This window comes from Mustela nivalis (assembly GCF_964662115.1).
Source record: "Mustela nivalis genome assembly, chromosome: 9".
Taxonomy (NCBI): Eukaryota; Metazoa; Chordata; class Mammalia; order Carnivora; family Mustelidae; genus Mustela; species Mustela nivalis.
This window is the reverse complement of record NC_139028.1, coordinates 84,129,963-84,147,549: the sequence shown is the minus strand read 5'-3', so window position 1 is coordinate 84,147,549 and position 17,587 is coordinate 84,129,963. Positions and strand designations below refer to the sequence as shown.

General features: G+C 36.9%; 1 protein-coding gene across 2 annotated transcripts in view; it reads right to left on the bottom strand.

Moving 5' to 3' along the window:
• Positions 1–17,587, bottom strand: part of LUZP2 (leucine zipper protein 2) — a 455,081-nt gene that overhangs the window by 111,936 nt on the left and 325,558 nt on the right. For both annotated transcript variants that reach the window (XM_082749119.1, XM_082749118.1), the window contains exons 6-7: positions 12,134–12,196; positions 6,397–6,459 (exon numbers count right to left, since the gene is read on the bottom strand). In XM_082749119.1, coding sequence (XP_082605245.1) covers positions 6,397–6,459; positions 12,134–12,196 — 126 coding nt within the window. The remainder of the gene's footprint in view (positions 1–6,396; positions 6,460–12,133; positions 12,197–17,587) is intronic.

The window sequence follows — 17,587 nt, the reverse complement described above, 5'->3', positions numbered from 1 at the left end:
CAAGAAGATGGGGAGTCAGAAAGGAAACCTTTGTTCCAAGCAACTGCCAATTCTAAACTAAAAGCAGCATAGTTTTGTGCTGAAAAATGCTTATGTTTTTAAGGAAATGCATTGAGTTTTAGATGCTAACATATGTTATGCGTTGTTTTGTTTTTGTCATCAAGTTATATTTCCAGCTATACAGGTTTGCATTTAGATCTGTGCATGCATTAGAAAAGATTTCTTGAGAGTATAATCTATAAATAACCCTAAGAAACAAAATACAATATAACTGGGATAAATGTAATATGGTGGAACAAAGACTGAGTTAGAATAAAAACTCTGCCACTTAATAGTTTTGTGATTTCAGACAAGCCTTTGTTTTTCTGATGCATGATAATGTGACATTATTACTTGCCCCGACTGACTCACAGAATTATCTTGAGTCATAAGTGAATGTGTTTTGAAAACCTTAAACTTTGTCAAATCAAGTAAGAAAGTAAAATCAGCAACCCTTCTCACCTTTTCTCTAGGATGCCTACATGTTAGGGCCAAAGCTCACTTAACTGGAGATAATTTGACACTTGTCACAAATGATTGGCACCAAAAATGTTTTGCTCATTAAAAAATGGTTTAACACATAAATGAGATAAATGTAAGATAATGAGAAGCAGATGCAAAAAATTACCTTACATTACACAGGGGTTTAAAAATTACAGGGCAACTGCTTACAGAAGATTCAAATCATCAAAAAAAAAAAAATAATATGACATTTGTTGGTATTCATACAAGGAAACTCATGTGGCAATATTCCTGCTTTCAGGAGCAAATGAAAGCCTGGATATCAAGTTGAGCATGACTGGTTTCTAGAGAAAATACCAAAGAGAACATATGCCCTGTTGATGTCTGAGTTTTGGAGAGAATGTGTATATCTGGTCTGTCACCAAATATGTTGGAAAAAATATCAGACTGATCCCCGCATCTGGCTCTCTGCTCAGTGGGGAGCCTGCTTCCCTCTCTCTCTCTCTGCCTGCCTCTCTGTCTACTTGTGATCTCTGCCTGTCAAATAAACAAATAAAATCTTAAAAAAAGAAAAAAAGAAGAAAAAAAACCCCATATACTTGACATGATACTCCAAGTTAGCTCAATTTTAAATGAATGAATGAGTGAATCTACTATGATAGTTTCAATCTGTCAACAAGCTTTTTAAATAAATAGCTTGGTGGTGTTCATTGTCAAACTTCTGAAGGTCTCAATTCCCTCACTGTTAGCTGGAGTCCCACAGCTTCTCCTCTTGGTCTCATAGGGGTTGAGATGAGGTTTCATAATGTTTGTAACAACACTGGGTACGGTACAAAATATTTCAGTAGACAGAAGGCATAGTGATTCTCAACCTGTTTCCTATTATTGTGAAGTAAAATGAAAGGCCATCTTGTCTCCTTCCGTGGTGAAAAATCATAATGTGAACTTAAGTTTGTAAATCTAAATGAACAGCTAAAATCTTAGCAACTTTTACTAGTCAACACTTGTGATCTTTAAAAGTTACAATAGACAAGATGCACACACACGCATACACATACACCCACACAGACACACACATATATACAGGCAATGGAATATCACACAGCCATAAAAAGAATGAGATCAGCAAAATGGGGGTCCCAACACTTTCTCTCCCACAAAAACAATAAATAAACTACAAACAGATGAGAATAGCTCAGGGAAAGCTGTGAATTACAATGAAGCAGCAGCCAAAACACTGTGGAAATAAAAAAAAAAAGCTGAGGATGGTCACAGAGCAAACCACAGAAAGCATGTTAATTATGCCACCCCATCCCCCAGTCCAGGGTAGCTCACAGAGAAGTTCCGCTCCACAAGAAAATGGAGAACAGAAGAACCCCAGCTAGCCTCACCACTGTGGAGGTTTGCAGAGCCTTTGTTACCAAGGATTTGCACAATTTTCTTCAATGCTGACCCCAGCTGACGGAGCCTTTCAGAGTTACTGCTGCTGCATCTCCTCCCCAGGGCTGGAGCTATTGTTGCAATGAGACCTACCCCTAGGGCCTCCACACTCCACTTTCTGGGACTGGGATGCCTCCGTGCTTTACCATTAAGGTAACTGAAGCTGCCACTGCTCTCAGCCCTGCCCTCCAAGCTATAGGTCCTGGCTCCGACCTGTCATTGTCGAGGACCACATCGTGGTCCTCAGAAAGCCTTTCCTCTAGGTCACAGGTCATGGTTCTAGCCTGTCAGTGCCAGGACAGTGCTGCTGCTCTGAAAACCACTTTAAATATATATGATTGCATTTGTCAATAAAGTAAAAAAAACATCTAAACTCAAAAATGTGTCCTAGATATTAATAACATCAGAATTTCTCAATAATTTCAGTGAATTACTTTATAGCTTTATATATATATATGTTCAATAAAAATTATATCTCAAGTTGGAAATAACACATTTTTCATCACAGTATAAGTTAAAATCACAACACACACATATCCAAATAGACAGCTGCACAAATATTTATAAGGTTAAATTTGAGACACTTGGCATATACATATGAAAAATTATTCATTTAGATTTTTACAAAGAAATTATTATAGGATGCTTTACATTTAAAATTATAAGAAAAAGCAGAATATATAATCTACATTAACATATATATAGTAATCAAAAGGCAGATTATGCCTAGTATAAAAAGAACTAAACGGAAATACAAAATTATATTTCAAAGCAGTGTGTATCGAGTGATGGGATTTTAAGTGGATTTTTAAGTTATTTTCTTTTTAAGATTTTATTTATTTATCTGCGAGAGAGAAAGAGTGAGAGAGGGTGGGAGGGGGAGGAGTAGAGGGAGAGGGACAAACAGACTCTGACTGAGCACTGAGCCCCATGAGGGGCTCAGCCCCAAGACCTAAGGTCATGACCTGAGCCAAAATCAAGAATCAGACACTTAACCAACTGAGACCCCAGGTACCCTGGATTTTTTTTAAGTTTTTAAAAAATATTTTTCTATAGTAATAATACTTCTAGAATTAAACAAGCACATCTATAAAAGTAAAATAGAGCCGCAAAATAGAGAGTGGATATCCTCTCCAAAAGGAATCAGGGAGGATAAAAAGTAACACGAGTCTTGGGTAACTAACAGCAGGGCCTCACTTCTTTAGTTGAGAATGTTTACTACTGCTGGCAGCCTTCCCAATCAAAAGCCAGCTCTCAAACATTAATAAGGATACTGAATTTATCAACATGTCTGGCAAATGTCAGCATATACCATTATTTTTAAAAAAATAACTGAAGTGCTTCAGCAGCACACCTTCCTCCTTCAAAGTCCATCTTTACTACAAACTATCAAATCTATTCAAAATTGAACACACTTTCAGGGAAACTACTTGAAACAGAATCCTCTAGTACTCATCTCAGAGTTCAGCAAAATATTACCAAAGACATTCTGAGGGTTCATTTTTAAAGGTGCATGAGTGAATTTCCGTAGTCACATGCCCCTTGGGGCAAAGTACGTGACTTTCTACCACATACCACTACGATGCATCTATTTGTGTATGCACGTATGCATATGCACATACCCGTGTATATGTATTCATTATTCATTCAATATATGTTTTCATAAAATCTAAAAATGTACGCTGTTGACAGAGACATAGGCAAATCAGATGAGTGAATACCATCAAGATGAGTGAATAATTACATCATAGCAGAAAGCATTTTCACAATGGAAGCTGTATAATACTAAGGCCTCACCTCTTTTGCATGGATACATGACCAAGTTGGGGAAACACCTTAAAAAATTCTCCTCCTTTACAAAAATTATGACACTGAAACACAAGTGTCTTTTCCTTTTCTTCTCTGATTTTGTATGAAGTTAGACAAAGACAGCCTACAAATCTTTAACCCCTATCATGTACAGTGGGGAACCAAAACTTAATAAGTTGAGGATCATGATATGGAAAGGTAGGAAAACCAAAAAACTTGGTCTTTTGACATTGTTTAGCTACTGAATAAGCTAAAAAATTGTCATGTTTATAGACACCTTCTTACCTTATTTAATAAAAATCTTGCTGTTAAATAGCTTTTTGGGAAGTGCATATGCTAAAGGCATCCTAATTTATGCACCTTCATGATCTACTCATACACAATTCACCTGATTTCATATATAAATGCTCCTTTCAAAGTGGCATGAAATAACAAGGCTTACAAATAATGTCTCATTTTCAAGTCATAAACAGTTTCAGCAAATCTTGATTTGGGTAATTTCTGAAAGTTGATAAATTACTAATGTATATTCAACAACTGGCATATTACGAAGAAGTAAATCACTGAAAATTATTAGAGCTCCTCGTTCTCTTCTCCCAAATTTTCCTTCACTAACTCTTCAATTTGGGAAATGAAATTCAAAAGATTTAAAAAGGCTCATATGATCTATCTTCATATAAATTTCTCAGCCTACGACCTAAAACTTACCAGCTCTAGGGAGCTCAGATTTGTTTTATTACATTCTTGGTATTATTAAGTTAAACTAATTCATAGAGAACTAGAAATTTCTCTACAAATGAAAATGTACACACACACACAGAGACACAGGCATGGCCCTCCTTCTCCAATTTCAGTGATTTATGGTTGATGACTGCAAAGAGCTAAGGCCAACCTGAATATAAAAGTTAAGATAACCTGTGCTCGAGTCTCAGTATGAAAGATTAAAGGTAGACAGACAAATGCTTTGGGTTTTGCACTTTTATCTACTTATCACATACAATGAACAGAGTGTTGAGAGGCAAGGATCCATCAGCATTAACAAGAAATAATTCACAGTTTTCTTTATTTACCTTGTAAATAAGGTAAACGAAATATCAAGAAGCATATTTATGGAGAAGTAAATAGCAAGATAACTTCTAGATTCATATATCACATGGAATGAATATTTAATACATACTGATCAATGTAATAGGAACACCTTCCCCTGACTCTGAGCCAAAAGTAAAGGGGCTGAAGAAGAGAAATATGTCATTTATTATTGTTTTCATTGGAAAAATTTCAGGGTTTTCCAACCATTACATAAAATAAGGAATTATCCATCTTTAATTTAAACCTTGCGCTTGTAAACTGAACTGACCATTGTAATGAAAACATTTTAAAAAAATACACACAATGTAACTCATATATATTATTTATTAGGCAAATAATCACTCCTACTCCTAAGAACCTAATATTCCATCACTTTACTGCATTTGGAAATGCACATGGACCAAATGCACAACAATTAAAGACACCTACCTCTTACCTCCCTCTGCTCAAGGGAGATAAAAGAAAGTATCAAAGTTTCATCTTGCTGCTAATAACAAACTACCATGAACTAAGTGGTTTAAAAAACAAACAAAAACCCACTTCGATTCTCTTACAGTTCTGAAAGTCTAAAGTCTGAAATAAATATTATGGGACTAAGATCAAGGGGTTGGTCGGGCTGGTTCTTTCTGCAGGTTACATTGTCATTCCTCCTCCAGCTTCTGTGATCACAGAATCTTATTTAGGCCTTTCTGTCTCACTTTTTTTTTTTTTTTAAAGAATTTATTTATTTGACAGAAAGATCACAAGTAGGCAGAGAGGCAGGCAGAGAGAGAGAGGAGGAAGCAGGCTCCCTGCCGAGCAGAGAGCCTGATGTGGGGCTCGATCCCAGGACCCTGAAACCACGACCTGAGCCGAAGGCAGAGGCTTAACCCACTGAGCCACCCAGGCGCCCCATTCTGTCTCACTCTTATATGGACTTGATTATGACATTTAGGTTTCACCTGGATATTTTGGAATACACTTCCTATCTGAAGATCCTTAACTTAATCACATCTGTAAAGTCTCCTTTGCCATAAGGTATAAGATTCACAGGTTCCAGGAATTAGCAAGTGGATATCTTTGGGAGGCCATAGTTATTCCACAGTTTGTGGTAAATGTCTACCTCTACATAGATCTTGACTTGATAGTCTTGTAAAGAAAAATCTCAATAACTAAAATCAATCAACAATTATACTCTTAGTAATAAAGAGATTTATGCAGGGATCTCTGGAGGTCAAGAATGTGGATCACCAGTGGATCTCATCTCTGGAAATTCACTCAATCTATGCCATAATGTAAATAGTCTGAAAGATCACACTCCTCAGTATTGAATTCAAGTACCTGAAGGTTACAAGGGGACTTTAAACACTTTGGAATGATACCTGCCTTTGGTTAAGAATGTACCCAGGAATATCTGCATTTGTCTCCATTAATTAAAAAGGCAAGAAAATGAAAGCATCTTCAATGTGGTCAAATACAGCTGTAATCCTTACAAAAGTTTAGAAATGAAATTTAAGGTAAAGGATACTATAGTTTATGCACTGGGAGGGTGGTAGGGGAAGGGAAAAAGATGCTCACCTTAAATAATAAATCCTTCTTCCCATAACGAAGCTCCTTTAGCTGGGCTTGGATTTTTTTTGACTGCAAGAACATAAACGTAGATTAGTGCCTTAGTTTCATTTATATTTTCGAACTTGAATATTAAAATTATTTTAAACTATATAGGAATGAATCTTGCGGTCAAGCAAAAGCTTAATCTCTGCTTTAGAAGCTGGACATCCAGTTGGTCTAGGCAGCAGGACAAAGCCAAAGCCTGTGCAAAGGAACCTATTATTAATTTTTTTGTAGAAATTTTACTTTTTAACCTTTAACTTTTTAATTTGAGTATAGCTAACATAATAGGAATCAGACTGTTTAAAAGGCAATATTTAAAGAAAATAGTTTATTGCATCTCTCCCAGCATCCCCACCCCCCCACACAAAGAATACACACACACACACACACATACACACACACAGAAAATTTTAGTCACCAGAGCATGTCCAACAATCCAATTTTAGGTGCTAAATATACCTATGTATATGTATGCCTCAGTTTTCAAATTGCTTATTTGCAATTACTTCTTTTTTAAGATTAAGATTATTCTTTCTTATCAATTTCCTGATTCAATAGATCACAGAATGCAGTTGGTTCATGATAGGGATGTCTGTAAAAACTGTTCCTAATATTAGAGCTCTTGAGAATAAAAACTTTCACTTGGAAACCCCCCCCCCAACACATACACACATACCCCGCCTCCTGAATTTATATTTCTATTTCAGATCCACGAGCATGGAATGGTCTTCCATCTTTTTGTGTCTTCTTCAGTTTCTTTCATGAGTGTTCTGTAATTCCTCAAGTACAGATCCTTTACCTCTTCGGTTAGGTTTATTCCCAGGTATCTTATGGTTCTTGGTGCTATAGTAAATGGAATCGATTCTCTAATTTCCCTTTCTGTATTTTCATTGTTAGTATATAAGAAAGCCACTGATTTCTGCACATTGACTTTGTATCCTGCCACGTTGCTGAATTGCTGTATGAGTTCTAGTAGTTTGGGGGTGGAGTCTTTTGGGTTTTCCATATAAAGAATCATGTCATCTGTGAAGAGAGAGAGTTTGACTTCTTCATTGCCAATTTGGATACCTTTTATTTCTCTTTGTTGTCTGATTGCTGTTGCTAGGACTTCTAATACTATGTTGAACAAGAGTGGTGAAAGTGGGCATCCTTGTCTTGTTCCTGATCTCAACGGGAAGGCTGCAAGCTTTTTCCCATTGAGGATGATATTTGCTGTGGATCTTTCATAGATAGATTTGATGAAGTTCAAGAATGTTCCCTCTATCCCTCTACTTTGAAGCATTTTAATCAGGAACGGATGCTGGATTTTGTCAAATGCTTTTTCTGCATCAATTGAGAGGACCATGTGGTTCTTCTCTCTTCTCATATTAATTTGTTGTATCACATTGATTGATTTGCGAATGTTGAACCATCCTTGTAGCCCAGGAATGAATCCCACCTAATCATGGTGGATAATCTTTTTAATGTGCTGTTGGATCCTGTTGGCTAGGATCTTGTTGAGAATCTTAGCATCCATATTCATTAGTGATATTGGTCTAAAATTCTCCTTTTTGGTAAGGTCTTTGCCTGGTTTGGGGATCAGGGTAATGCTGGCTTCATAGAAAGAGTCAGGAAGTTTTCCTTCTGCTTCAATTTTTTGAAACAGCTTCAGGAGAATAGGTGTTTTTTCTTCTTTGAAAGTTTGGTAGAATTCCCCAGGGAATCCGTCAGGTCCTGGGCTCTTGTTTTTTTTGGGAGGTTTTTGATCACTGCTTCAATCTCGTTATTAGATATCGGTCTATACAGGTTGTCGATTTCTTCCTGGTTCAATTTTGGTAGTTTATAGTTTTCCAGGAATGCATCCATTTCATCTTGGTTGCTAAGCTTATTGGCATATAACTGTTGTTAATAACTTCTGATGATTGTTTCTACTTCCTTGGTGTTAGTTGGGATCTCTCCCTTTTCATTCATAATTTTATGAATTTGGGCTTTCTCTCTTTTCTTTTGGATTAGTGTGGCCAATTCAGGATTCTACATTTATTACAACTCTGTTCTCCTGGCACAAAATTCTCCAAGTAACCCCAAATCATGATATTTCAGATATAGATCTCTCTCTCTCTCTCATTACATTAATTTCATCTCCAAGACATTTGCTGGTTTTCATGACTATCCTTTATTTTGTGCTATTGATTTCAGGAAAGAATCATTTCTGTTATCTTCTCCAACTTCAAATGCACAGTTGATTGGCATTGTCTCCCTGCTGTTTCAATCTGTTGCCCAGGGCTCATTTATAGGCAGGACAGTTCCTTAGGTAAACAGACTTTATTTACTTAGTTTTCCAAATGAATGTTGACCAATATCAATGGGGAATGAGAGATTACCACTACATATGGTGTGCCTGATTTGCCCAAGTTCATTTCTACTCTTTTGAATAATTAATGCTCTATTTTTTTTTAAGCATCAGAAAGGTCTAATTTTAACCATTTTGGGTGTTAACTTTACTGCAGATTTATGCTGAATGCACAGAATATAATTGAAATTTCTATTCATAACTTGAATTAATTATTAAAACATCAATTTTTGTGTTATGCAGTGATTCATTTGGGAACTAGAATAAAAGGCTACACATCTTTGTTCTGCACTAAGTGAGCAAGAACAGTTAGATTTCCTGAGCTTAGTTAGGGTTATTTAGAAATATTTCTTTTTTTTTAGAAATTTTCATCACAGTCACTCTTCACTTCTCTGCATTGTATATTCCAGCCATCTTCTAATGTTCAGTGAGCGAAAAAGCAACATCCTATCTAAAGATCATATGAGAGTATACAAATTAAGAATAAATGCATTTTGAGTTGAGTGCATTTTGTAATGCACATTGATCTAAAACCCTACTGACATTTTGTTTTCTTTTAGCTTCCTAGAGCATCATTTTGGAAAATTTGAAATCGTCAGAGGGGGTAATCTTCAAACCATTAAGTTATTACTATATTGAGGTCTTAGTAGTCTTTAAAATTAATGATATTAAATGTAATTTTACATGTTGGTGCCTGTGAGTCATGAAGTTTTTGTGTCTATGGTAAAATTAAGTTTGTGATAATGATGATGATGATTTTAAGTATAATAAAAAGATGGAGAAGGTAAAGACAAAAAAGGTGGCCACGATAGAACATATTATTTTATTTTTCATTTAATTTTATTTTTATAAGATTTTATTTATTTATTTATTTATTTATTTATTTATTTGACAGAGAGCGAGAGAGATCGAACATGCAGGGGCAGCCACAGGCAGAGGGAGAGGAAGAAGCAGGCTCCACATTAAGCAGGGAGCCTGATGCGGGGCTCAATCCCAGGACTCTGGGATCATGACCTGAGCTGAAGGCAGACGCTTAACCACTGAGCCACCCAGCTCCCCAAGATAGAACATTTTAGTTAGTCCCTAAGGTTTTTCATTTCTGCAGTTGACGGGCAAGTAGCATTTCCTTCATGAAGTAATAGTGAAGATGATCATAGTGGTATTTGTACTAGACTCTATTGTTTTAATATTCTGCCTTGGCAAACGAAAACACTGGCAATCCATTAGGGGTCAATGAGATCTGGATATTTATTTTTCTATGAATAGTTTAGGTCATTGAATTATAAGACAGCTCCCTTTCAGCTCCTAAACTGACAGAGGATATTACTATTTTGTTTTGGTGGTAATAGTGGTGTTAAAACAAATAATTACATTTATTACCATATCTTGGGAAGTGTTTTTGTGACAGGAAAAAAAAAAAATATATATATATATATATATATGCTTCCATTATTGCTGTTAAACTCTAAATTTTTTCCATAAATAAATAAAGAGATAGGTCAAGTGAATAAACTGATTTCAACATTATGCAGTATTAATATATGAAGCATCTAGGAATTCATAAATTAAAATGTAGATATAATATATCTTTTAAGGAATTGAGACGAATTTAAAGAAATGAATCATTCATGAACTAGGGGACTAAAAAATATAGATCAACCCAGATTGTTGTTATTGCTTATTTATTCACTTGTTTGTTTGTTTCTAAACAGCACAGGCAATTCTGCCTGGGGGGGGCATCTCTCTCTCCTGAGTGCTGTGGGGACTCTGGGAACATGACAACCCACCTCAGAATACAGCTTCAGTCCACATAGTATTTATTCAAAAATTGGTTCCACTTGCTTACCCTCTCGTAAGTAACATCCAGAAACTGCACACTACCCATGTCATATTTCTAGAAACCTAGCAAATCAAACAACATAAGTGTCTATGCCTATTCAGATAGAAAAGCATAATGATAGAAAGACCACGCAGGTTCATATCCATAGGCTATTCGGTTTGATTATTCATTTATGACGCATCGGCCTTTAGTTTCCATGTATTGAAAATTTCTATACATTCCATGCACAATATTACAGCGAAGGCATTATAAACAGGATATTATATTTCCCGTTAGACTCTAACTTCAGTGTTGAATGGCAAAGACTTCTACATGTCCATCAGGGATTATTCTCAGCTTGTTTACTTAAAAAAATCCCAAGATCTGGATAGGTGCATGACCACCAACCTAATGACCTTTTCCAGACTCCATTCAGCGTGGCTAGGCATGTGACTGATGTCTGGCAAAAAGGATGCAATGAGACATGTGTCACTACTTCCTAGCTGGACTTATTAAAAGCAATGTTTGTGAGTCACCACGTAATCTTCCTTGGTCTTTCTGCTGGAAGGTGATAATAACAGGGGACGGTCCTTGGAACAGAAAGTGGCTCCACAATTAGATGATAGCAGTATTTCACCAGCTCTGTGCCTTTCTTGTAACTACTGTGGGAAAGGGGTTAAACTTGTAAGTTGCGAGAGCCACTGTTCTTGTTCTGTCTATACCATTTCCTTCCCCCTTCCTCCTCAGATATCAGATCTATGAGGACTATGGGGACTCTTGTGCCTGCTCTTTATCATTCACAGGTTTTTCCATTAATAAACCCCTTGCACAAAGAGCCTCATCTTCGGTGTGCTTGTTGGAGGATCCAGCTAACATAGTGACTGTGGTTGCCTCTCCTCCAGGTATAAAGAACCACTTACTATGACACTCTCTCCACTATCACATTACTTACTATCACAAAGAATTACGTGAGCTACATTAATATATAGCATTAAATAGGGGAACATAAAGCAAAGAAGGATTGGGAGATCAGAAGTATAGGAAATTGATTTTAGTAAAATCTGGATTCACCAGAATGACTCCCCCACTCCCCACTAAGAAAAGCATGAAACAATTTTCCTGCCTAGTAAGTAGAACCAATGACTGCATTTGTTTTTTAAAGTTTATGGTTGACCCCAGAATCCTCATTCTGAAATTTCACTGTCATTGCAAAACTTTGTGGACACCAGATAGATGGTTCAAAAAATTAAAATTTCATGGACCTCCAGGTCTATTAAGAAAATCCTGATAATCCAGTTAAGGAAGGAATCCATAAAACCACTTTAGGGAAGCAACACTTAACTGGCTTAATTTCTTTTTTTTTTTTTGGTTATGCAATTTTAAGACACTCCCAAATACCTGAAAGTTTAAAATCTGTTTTCATTTTCCTATTCCAGTGCTTTCATTTATGTTAGTGATGGCCAAAGTCTCCAGGCTTCTGGGGTAAGAAAGAAAAAATCTGGCACTAATATTTTGGTACTCTCTACTCCACTGAAGCCAGAAAATGTACTCACCTCCTCTGCATGGATGCCACACAGCTTGCTTCCTGACAAGAGTTTGTTCTTCAAGCTTTTGTTCTGGTGGAAGAATACAGTATATTGCTAAGACATTAAAAACCTTTAACAATTTCTTAAATATGTCAGGCGCATTTCTCTGTTTTGTTCACCGATAAGTCCCCTTCAGGAGAGGACACATAATGGATTTGTACAAAGTGAGCAGAATCTGTCAACGTAAAATAATGTTTCATTCAATTAACATTTTGATACCTTCACACTAACACACTCATTCTAAAAGATGGAACTTTACTTGGCTTCACATTTAATGCTGTTTTATTAGATCTGCGTATTTTATGTTCTAAAATAATTTTCATTTCTAATCTGCAATTGATGCTGGTTTTTGAAAGCACTCCTCTAAAGAGAAGGCAGTGTTTTAGTATTATTATGTTCAATTAGCCAACATATAGTACATCATTGATTTTTGACGTAGTGTTCAATGGCTTATTAGGATGCTGGTTGCCTTGGATCCTAGTACAATGCAGTCACAGACCCAGGAGGCTCTATATTCCCTCCAAAGACTATAGTTTTTGAATCCTCTGACATTCTGGAGGCCTGTGACTTAGACTCAAAAGTCTTCTTGATGATCAGAAGCCATTTCTTTTCTGCTGGGCTGGAGTCTGGACAGATAACGATAATCCTTTGAATTCACCATAATTGACCTTGATTCATAGATGAGTGTTTGTTACTCCTGACACAGAAGCCCTGTGTTCTTAGCCATCTGAATCCAAACCCTTTACAGCTATTCAATTGTATCTGCCTCATTATGCTCAGGCTTTCCTGTCTTTGTCCTGGTAACGCAGGTCCTTCTAGACAGGCGGGATAAAGGAGAACAGATAACTTGGTGAAACCCACAGGATTCAGACTTTGTACTGTCTCTGCAGGAGCAAACCATGTAGTGGTAAAGTACATCTCACGCATAATGACTCTAAAGACAGTCAATCTGATGAGCACTGCAAGCAAACTGAACACACTTTATGCAGAATGAATGAGTAACCGAATGAATGAATACATCAAATCTGAGAGTTCTTCACTTACAATTCCCACCTTTTGAACATCATTTCCTATTTTATTTTCCTGTCATGCAGAGAGGGGATACAGCTGTCTCAGTTTGAAAGAAACCTTTGACTAATTTTTCTTCTTTAGCAAAGACTTGAAATTCTAAAAAGCTCATTTCTTGGAATTTTAGTACTATGAAATGATTTATACAAATGAGGAGTTATCTTGATTCTACTCGAGTAATTTTTTTTGCAAATATTCATATTCATCATACAACAAAACACGAGATTAGAGCTTTTAAAAAGAATTTAATATATGTTATTCTTATATTGAAAAAATTGTAACCTATAACAAGGGGATGAATACTGATGTTCTAACTCTGCAGTGTTGTTCAGATTGTATGTTAAAAAATACCCTAGTTTCCTTCTAGTTGTGTCTATTTATGATATTTTGACATATGTAATCTTAATTTTTTTCTCATAAATGGTCTGTTTCTCTCTTTCCAATTCCTCCTACCATCTTTGTATACAGAAACACTTCATGATCTCTAGAGATTTAATATTCATTTAGAGTTTTCATCTTTTTTTTTTTTTTTCAGAGACAGAGGGAGACAGCATGTGTGCATGTGAGTGGAGTGGGGAGTGGGGCAGAAGGAGAGAGAAACTCTCAAGCAGGCTCCACTGCCCAGCGTGAAACCTGATGCAGGGCTTGATCTCACAACCCTGAGATCATGACCTGAACTGAAATCAAAATTTGGACACTGAAACCACTTGAGTCACTCAGGTGCCCCAGATTTTCCACCTTTTTGAGGGTTATCATCTTTTGGTGGAAAGCCATGGAATTTAAAATAAGGTCTATAGTTTGTTTAATAGTATTATATTAATGTTATTTTTCTGCTTCAATAATTGTATTATCACTCTGTATGATATTATATGAGAGTTTGGGGGCAAAGATACATGAGAACATTCTATACTAATTTGGCATACCCTTTTCTATGTCAAAATTTCAAAAAAGTTAAATTATCTGTGGATGCTAGGTAGCTCAGTTAGTTGGGTGTCCAACTCTTGATTTTTGGCTCAAGTCACCATCTCAGGGTCCCGGGATAGAGCCCCATGTCAGTCTCCATGCTCAGTGTGGAGTCTCCTTGGGATTGCCTCTCTCCCTTTCTCTCCCAAGAATCCCTCAAGCTGAGTGAAGATGTGATCCTGAGGAATGACAGCAACATGTCTCCAAATCAGTGGTGTTCCTCTTCTCAGGGGACAAAACCACAACCAGAAGTATCCTTTGCTTTTTCTGCTACCAATTGCAGCTTGAATTGGTCTGTGCTTATGAATCAGTACCCAGAGTCCTAGGAGAGAACCCCTTCCATTCAGTCTGGCAGACTGTGGCATTTCCCCTCCTCAGCCAGTTCCAGCTTTCCAGAGCCTGACTAGCCATCCTCACACCTACTCCACTGGGTACATGGTTCTAGAGCCCCTTCCTAAGTCTCCTCCAGCATGACAGATACCTAGCCCATCCTCAGGAACCAGCTGTGTAGGATTGCAATTCTGCCCACCAAGGCAGAAGCATGGGATTGTTCTTCCACCTGCCTCCCAGAGCAGCCCACACATTAAAAAAATGTATTCCACCCTCCCCATTCCCCCCAGATTGCAGACATGCCAGCATCAGCCTTGCAAGTTAAAAGAAAAAAAAAAATCCAGTCTCCAGAGGGAAGAAATCCGTTCTTTTATTAAACTTCACTTTGAAGAAGAGAATTTATTTTTTCAAATCTGCTCATGATTTGCCTTCCGCAGCAACCGCCCCCCTACCCCCGACTTCTATAAACAAGGTAACCATCCCTTTAGTTCTTTCACTGTTAGTGACATCTGGGAAATACTAGCTTTCTTTTCAGCACAAAACCACTGGGGCCATCCACGTAGATACTCACAGCATCTTAAGACAAATTGGAGGTAAAAGACAAGGCTTGGTCTATGATATGGCGGTAAGACCTCCCTGCAAATCATTCCAGATAAAATGATACATTTCTCCAATATCATTCATCTCTCTAATCCAGTAGACAGCTTTGTGTTCAGTCTGAGTATGGCCCTTAGAGCATGAGAACTCAGGAAGTCCCTGCTGCCAATGTTCCCCGTCCACACACACCCTACTTGCCTCTGGGTGGAAGAAGGTGGAAATTAAATGACTGAAGATTAAAAAATAATAGTAAAATAAATAAAAATTAAAAAAAATTAAGATAAATAACATTGGACCAAGACAGGAGAAGTGTATTGGACAGAAGATTTACACACCAACACTAACTATCCATATATGAGTAACTTGATTAGAAATGATATTATAGTTAATATTATATTTAAAATTTAGTGTATGTGGCCTATACTATTTAAATTTTGCACCTTCACTTAAAGCTTTTTTCCTTTTTTTTCTTTCCTCCTTCTTTCCCTTCCTTTTTTTCTTTTTTTTTTTTTTTCCCATTCTGTTCAATTCTAACATGATAGGTAAAGCAATGGATAGAACATTATTTCACTGGAAATGTTTATGATGGACTTGGACAACGCTCTTGGAACTGCACAGGGAAGACTGCCTCTCCCAACATGGGTAGCCTGGTGACCACCCCCAAGTGAGCAGTGATTCCATTATGTGTCCACCGTCTGTGCGGACAGTTGGTAATTCTGGGCAACTGTGTATACTATGTAAAGCAATATGTTTCCATTAAGCTAAATGCCATTTCTAAAGCTTAAGAATTAGAGGATTAAATACTGAAACATACTCAGAACTGGGGATAATAATTATAATCACCCACACGGGGGCCAGTTGTAGAACACAAGGGAGACTTGTCAGGCCCATACTGAGATTGTTCTCAGATGGCACGTTCTTCAGAAACATATGATGACACGGTGCACTGAGGAGAGAATACTGACTCCCAGACAACTCCCTCATTTAACATTTCTATTTATGGTTAGTGAGCACACTTCTCTAATTCCAGAAGGAATTGTGGCTGGATAACACTTAGGCACTAAGAACACAGTTTTGTTTTTGTTTTTGTATTTTGTTTTTTACAGTTTTGTAACCAGACTTACAAAATGAAATGACATCTACCCTCTAAACAATGGATCTCATCCCTATCAAACCTAATGATGCTTTTACAAGACCTAAAACAATTTATACATATAATTATACACAAGATGCCAGGATCCAATTAGGATTATGCCTCACTTGAGGGAATATGAAGAAAAGTAGATTAAAAGAGTCATCAAATGTTTAAATGTCTGTTCTTTCTGTCTGTCACACTTCTGCTATCCCTTACTTTAATAACAGTACTCTGATTTTTCTTATGAGAAAATATTTTTCTATGCTAATTCCATGTGGCTGGTGTTGACTCCAACTCCCCCAACCCTATCTAGGAAAAGGAAAATACTCAAGTCCAGCCAATCAGTCTTGGTCCAGATTTAGTAAAATAACATAAACTCTGCTGATGAAAAGTTAATATGAATCTTTTCTTTTCAAGAATTGTAAGGAAAAGGTGCTGAGAGTCATCATTCAGTCGGAACCCCTCTGAGACGAAATCACACGGGAAAAAAACACCTGGGTATGGAGAGAGAAATGCTGAAACCTGGTGATCGTGCTGGCCCTTCTTCCTTGCTTCATACTTTCCTGAAGCTCGTATACTCCTGGGTGTTTCAATTACACGCTTCCAGCACCAGCCCTTCGGCTCTCTTGACACCATACATAAATCTTTTTATCCACCCTATCTTACATACTTGTGTAATTTTATCACATCCTTAGGATTCAGAGTAGCAAAGAACATCTAAATAACCATGCTTATATCTAATGCGTAATGCCATAACATATCAGGATGCAGGCCATTTATTTTGCCTTTTCTAAATGGGAGGCAGACCTTGCTTCCTGACTATTTAGGGAATGCTTCCCAACTGATGCTGTACAAATCTTGGGTAGCATGGAACAAATATCCCTATGGGCTTCTTGGGAACTCAGCTTAAACATGTCAGCCCTGCCTAAAAATGCCATTTAATATATCTCATTGTCTATAGGATAAGTCTCAAACTCATATCTGATAGCAACATAATATCTTTCTTAATAAATAGATCCGCTTAATCTAGTTCTAGTTTTTACCTGAAAACTTAAAATATCACATTTTCGGGAGCATTTACATGGTAGGCCAAACCCGCCAAATGTTCTAGGTTACAAAACAGAAAGATTTAAGTCCAGTATATCTCTATAATCTTTCTATATGTCAATATAAAGATTCCAAAATTGCTGGGTCTAGATTTTACATTGTGTTTTCAAATGAAATTAGGCACTAAGAGGTATTATTGTTTGCAAATAATAAAAACCAACAATAGCCAAATCAAGCAAAACATGAATTGATTGTGAGTATCTCCAGCAGAATAAAGTCTG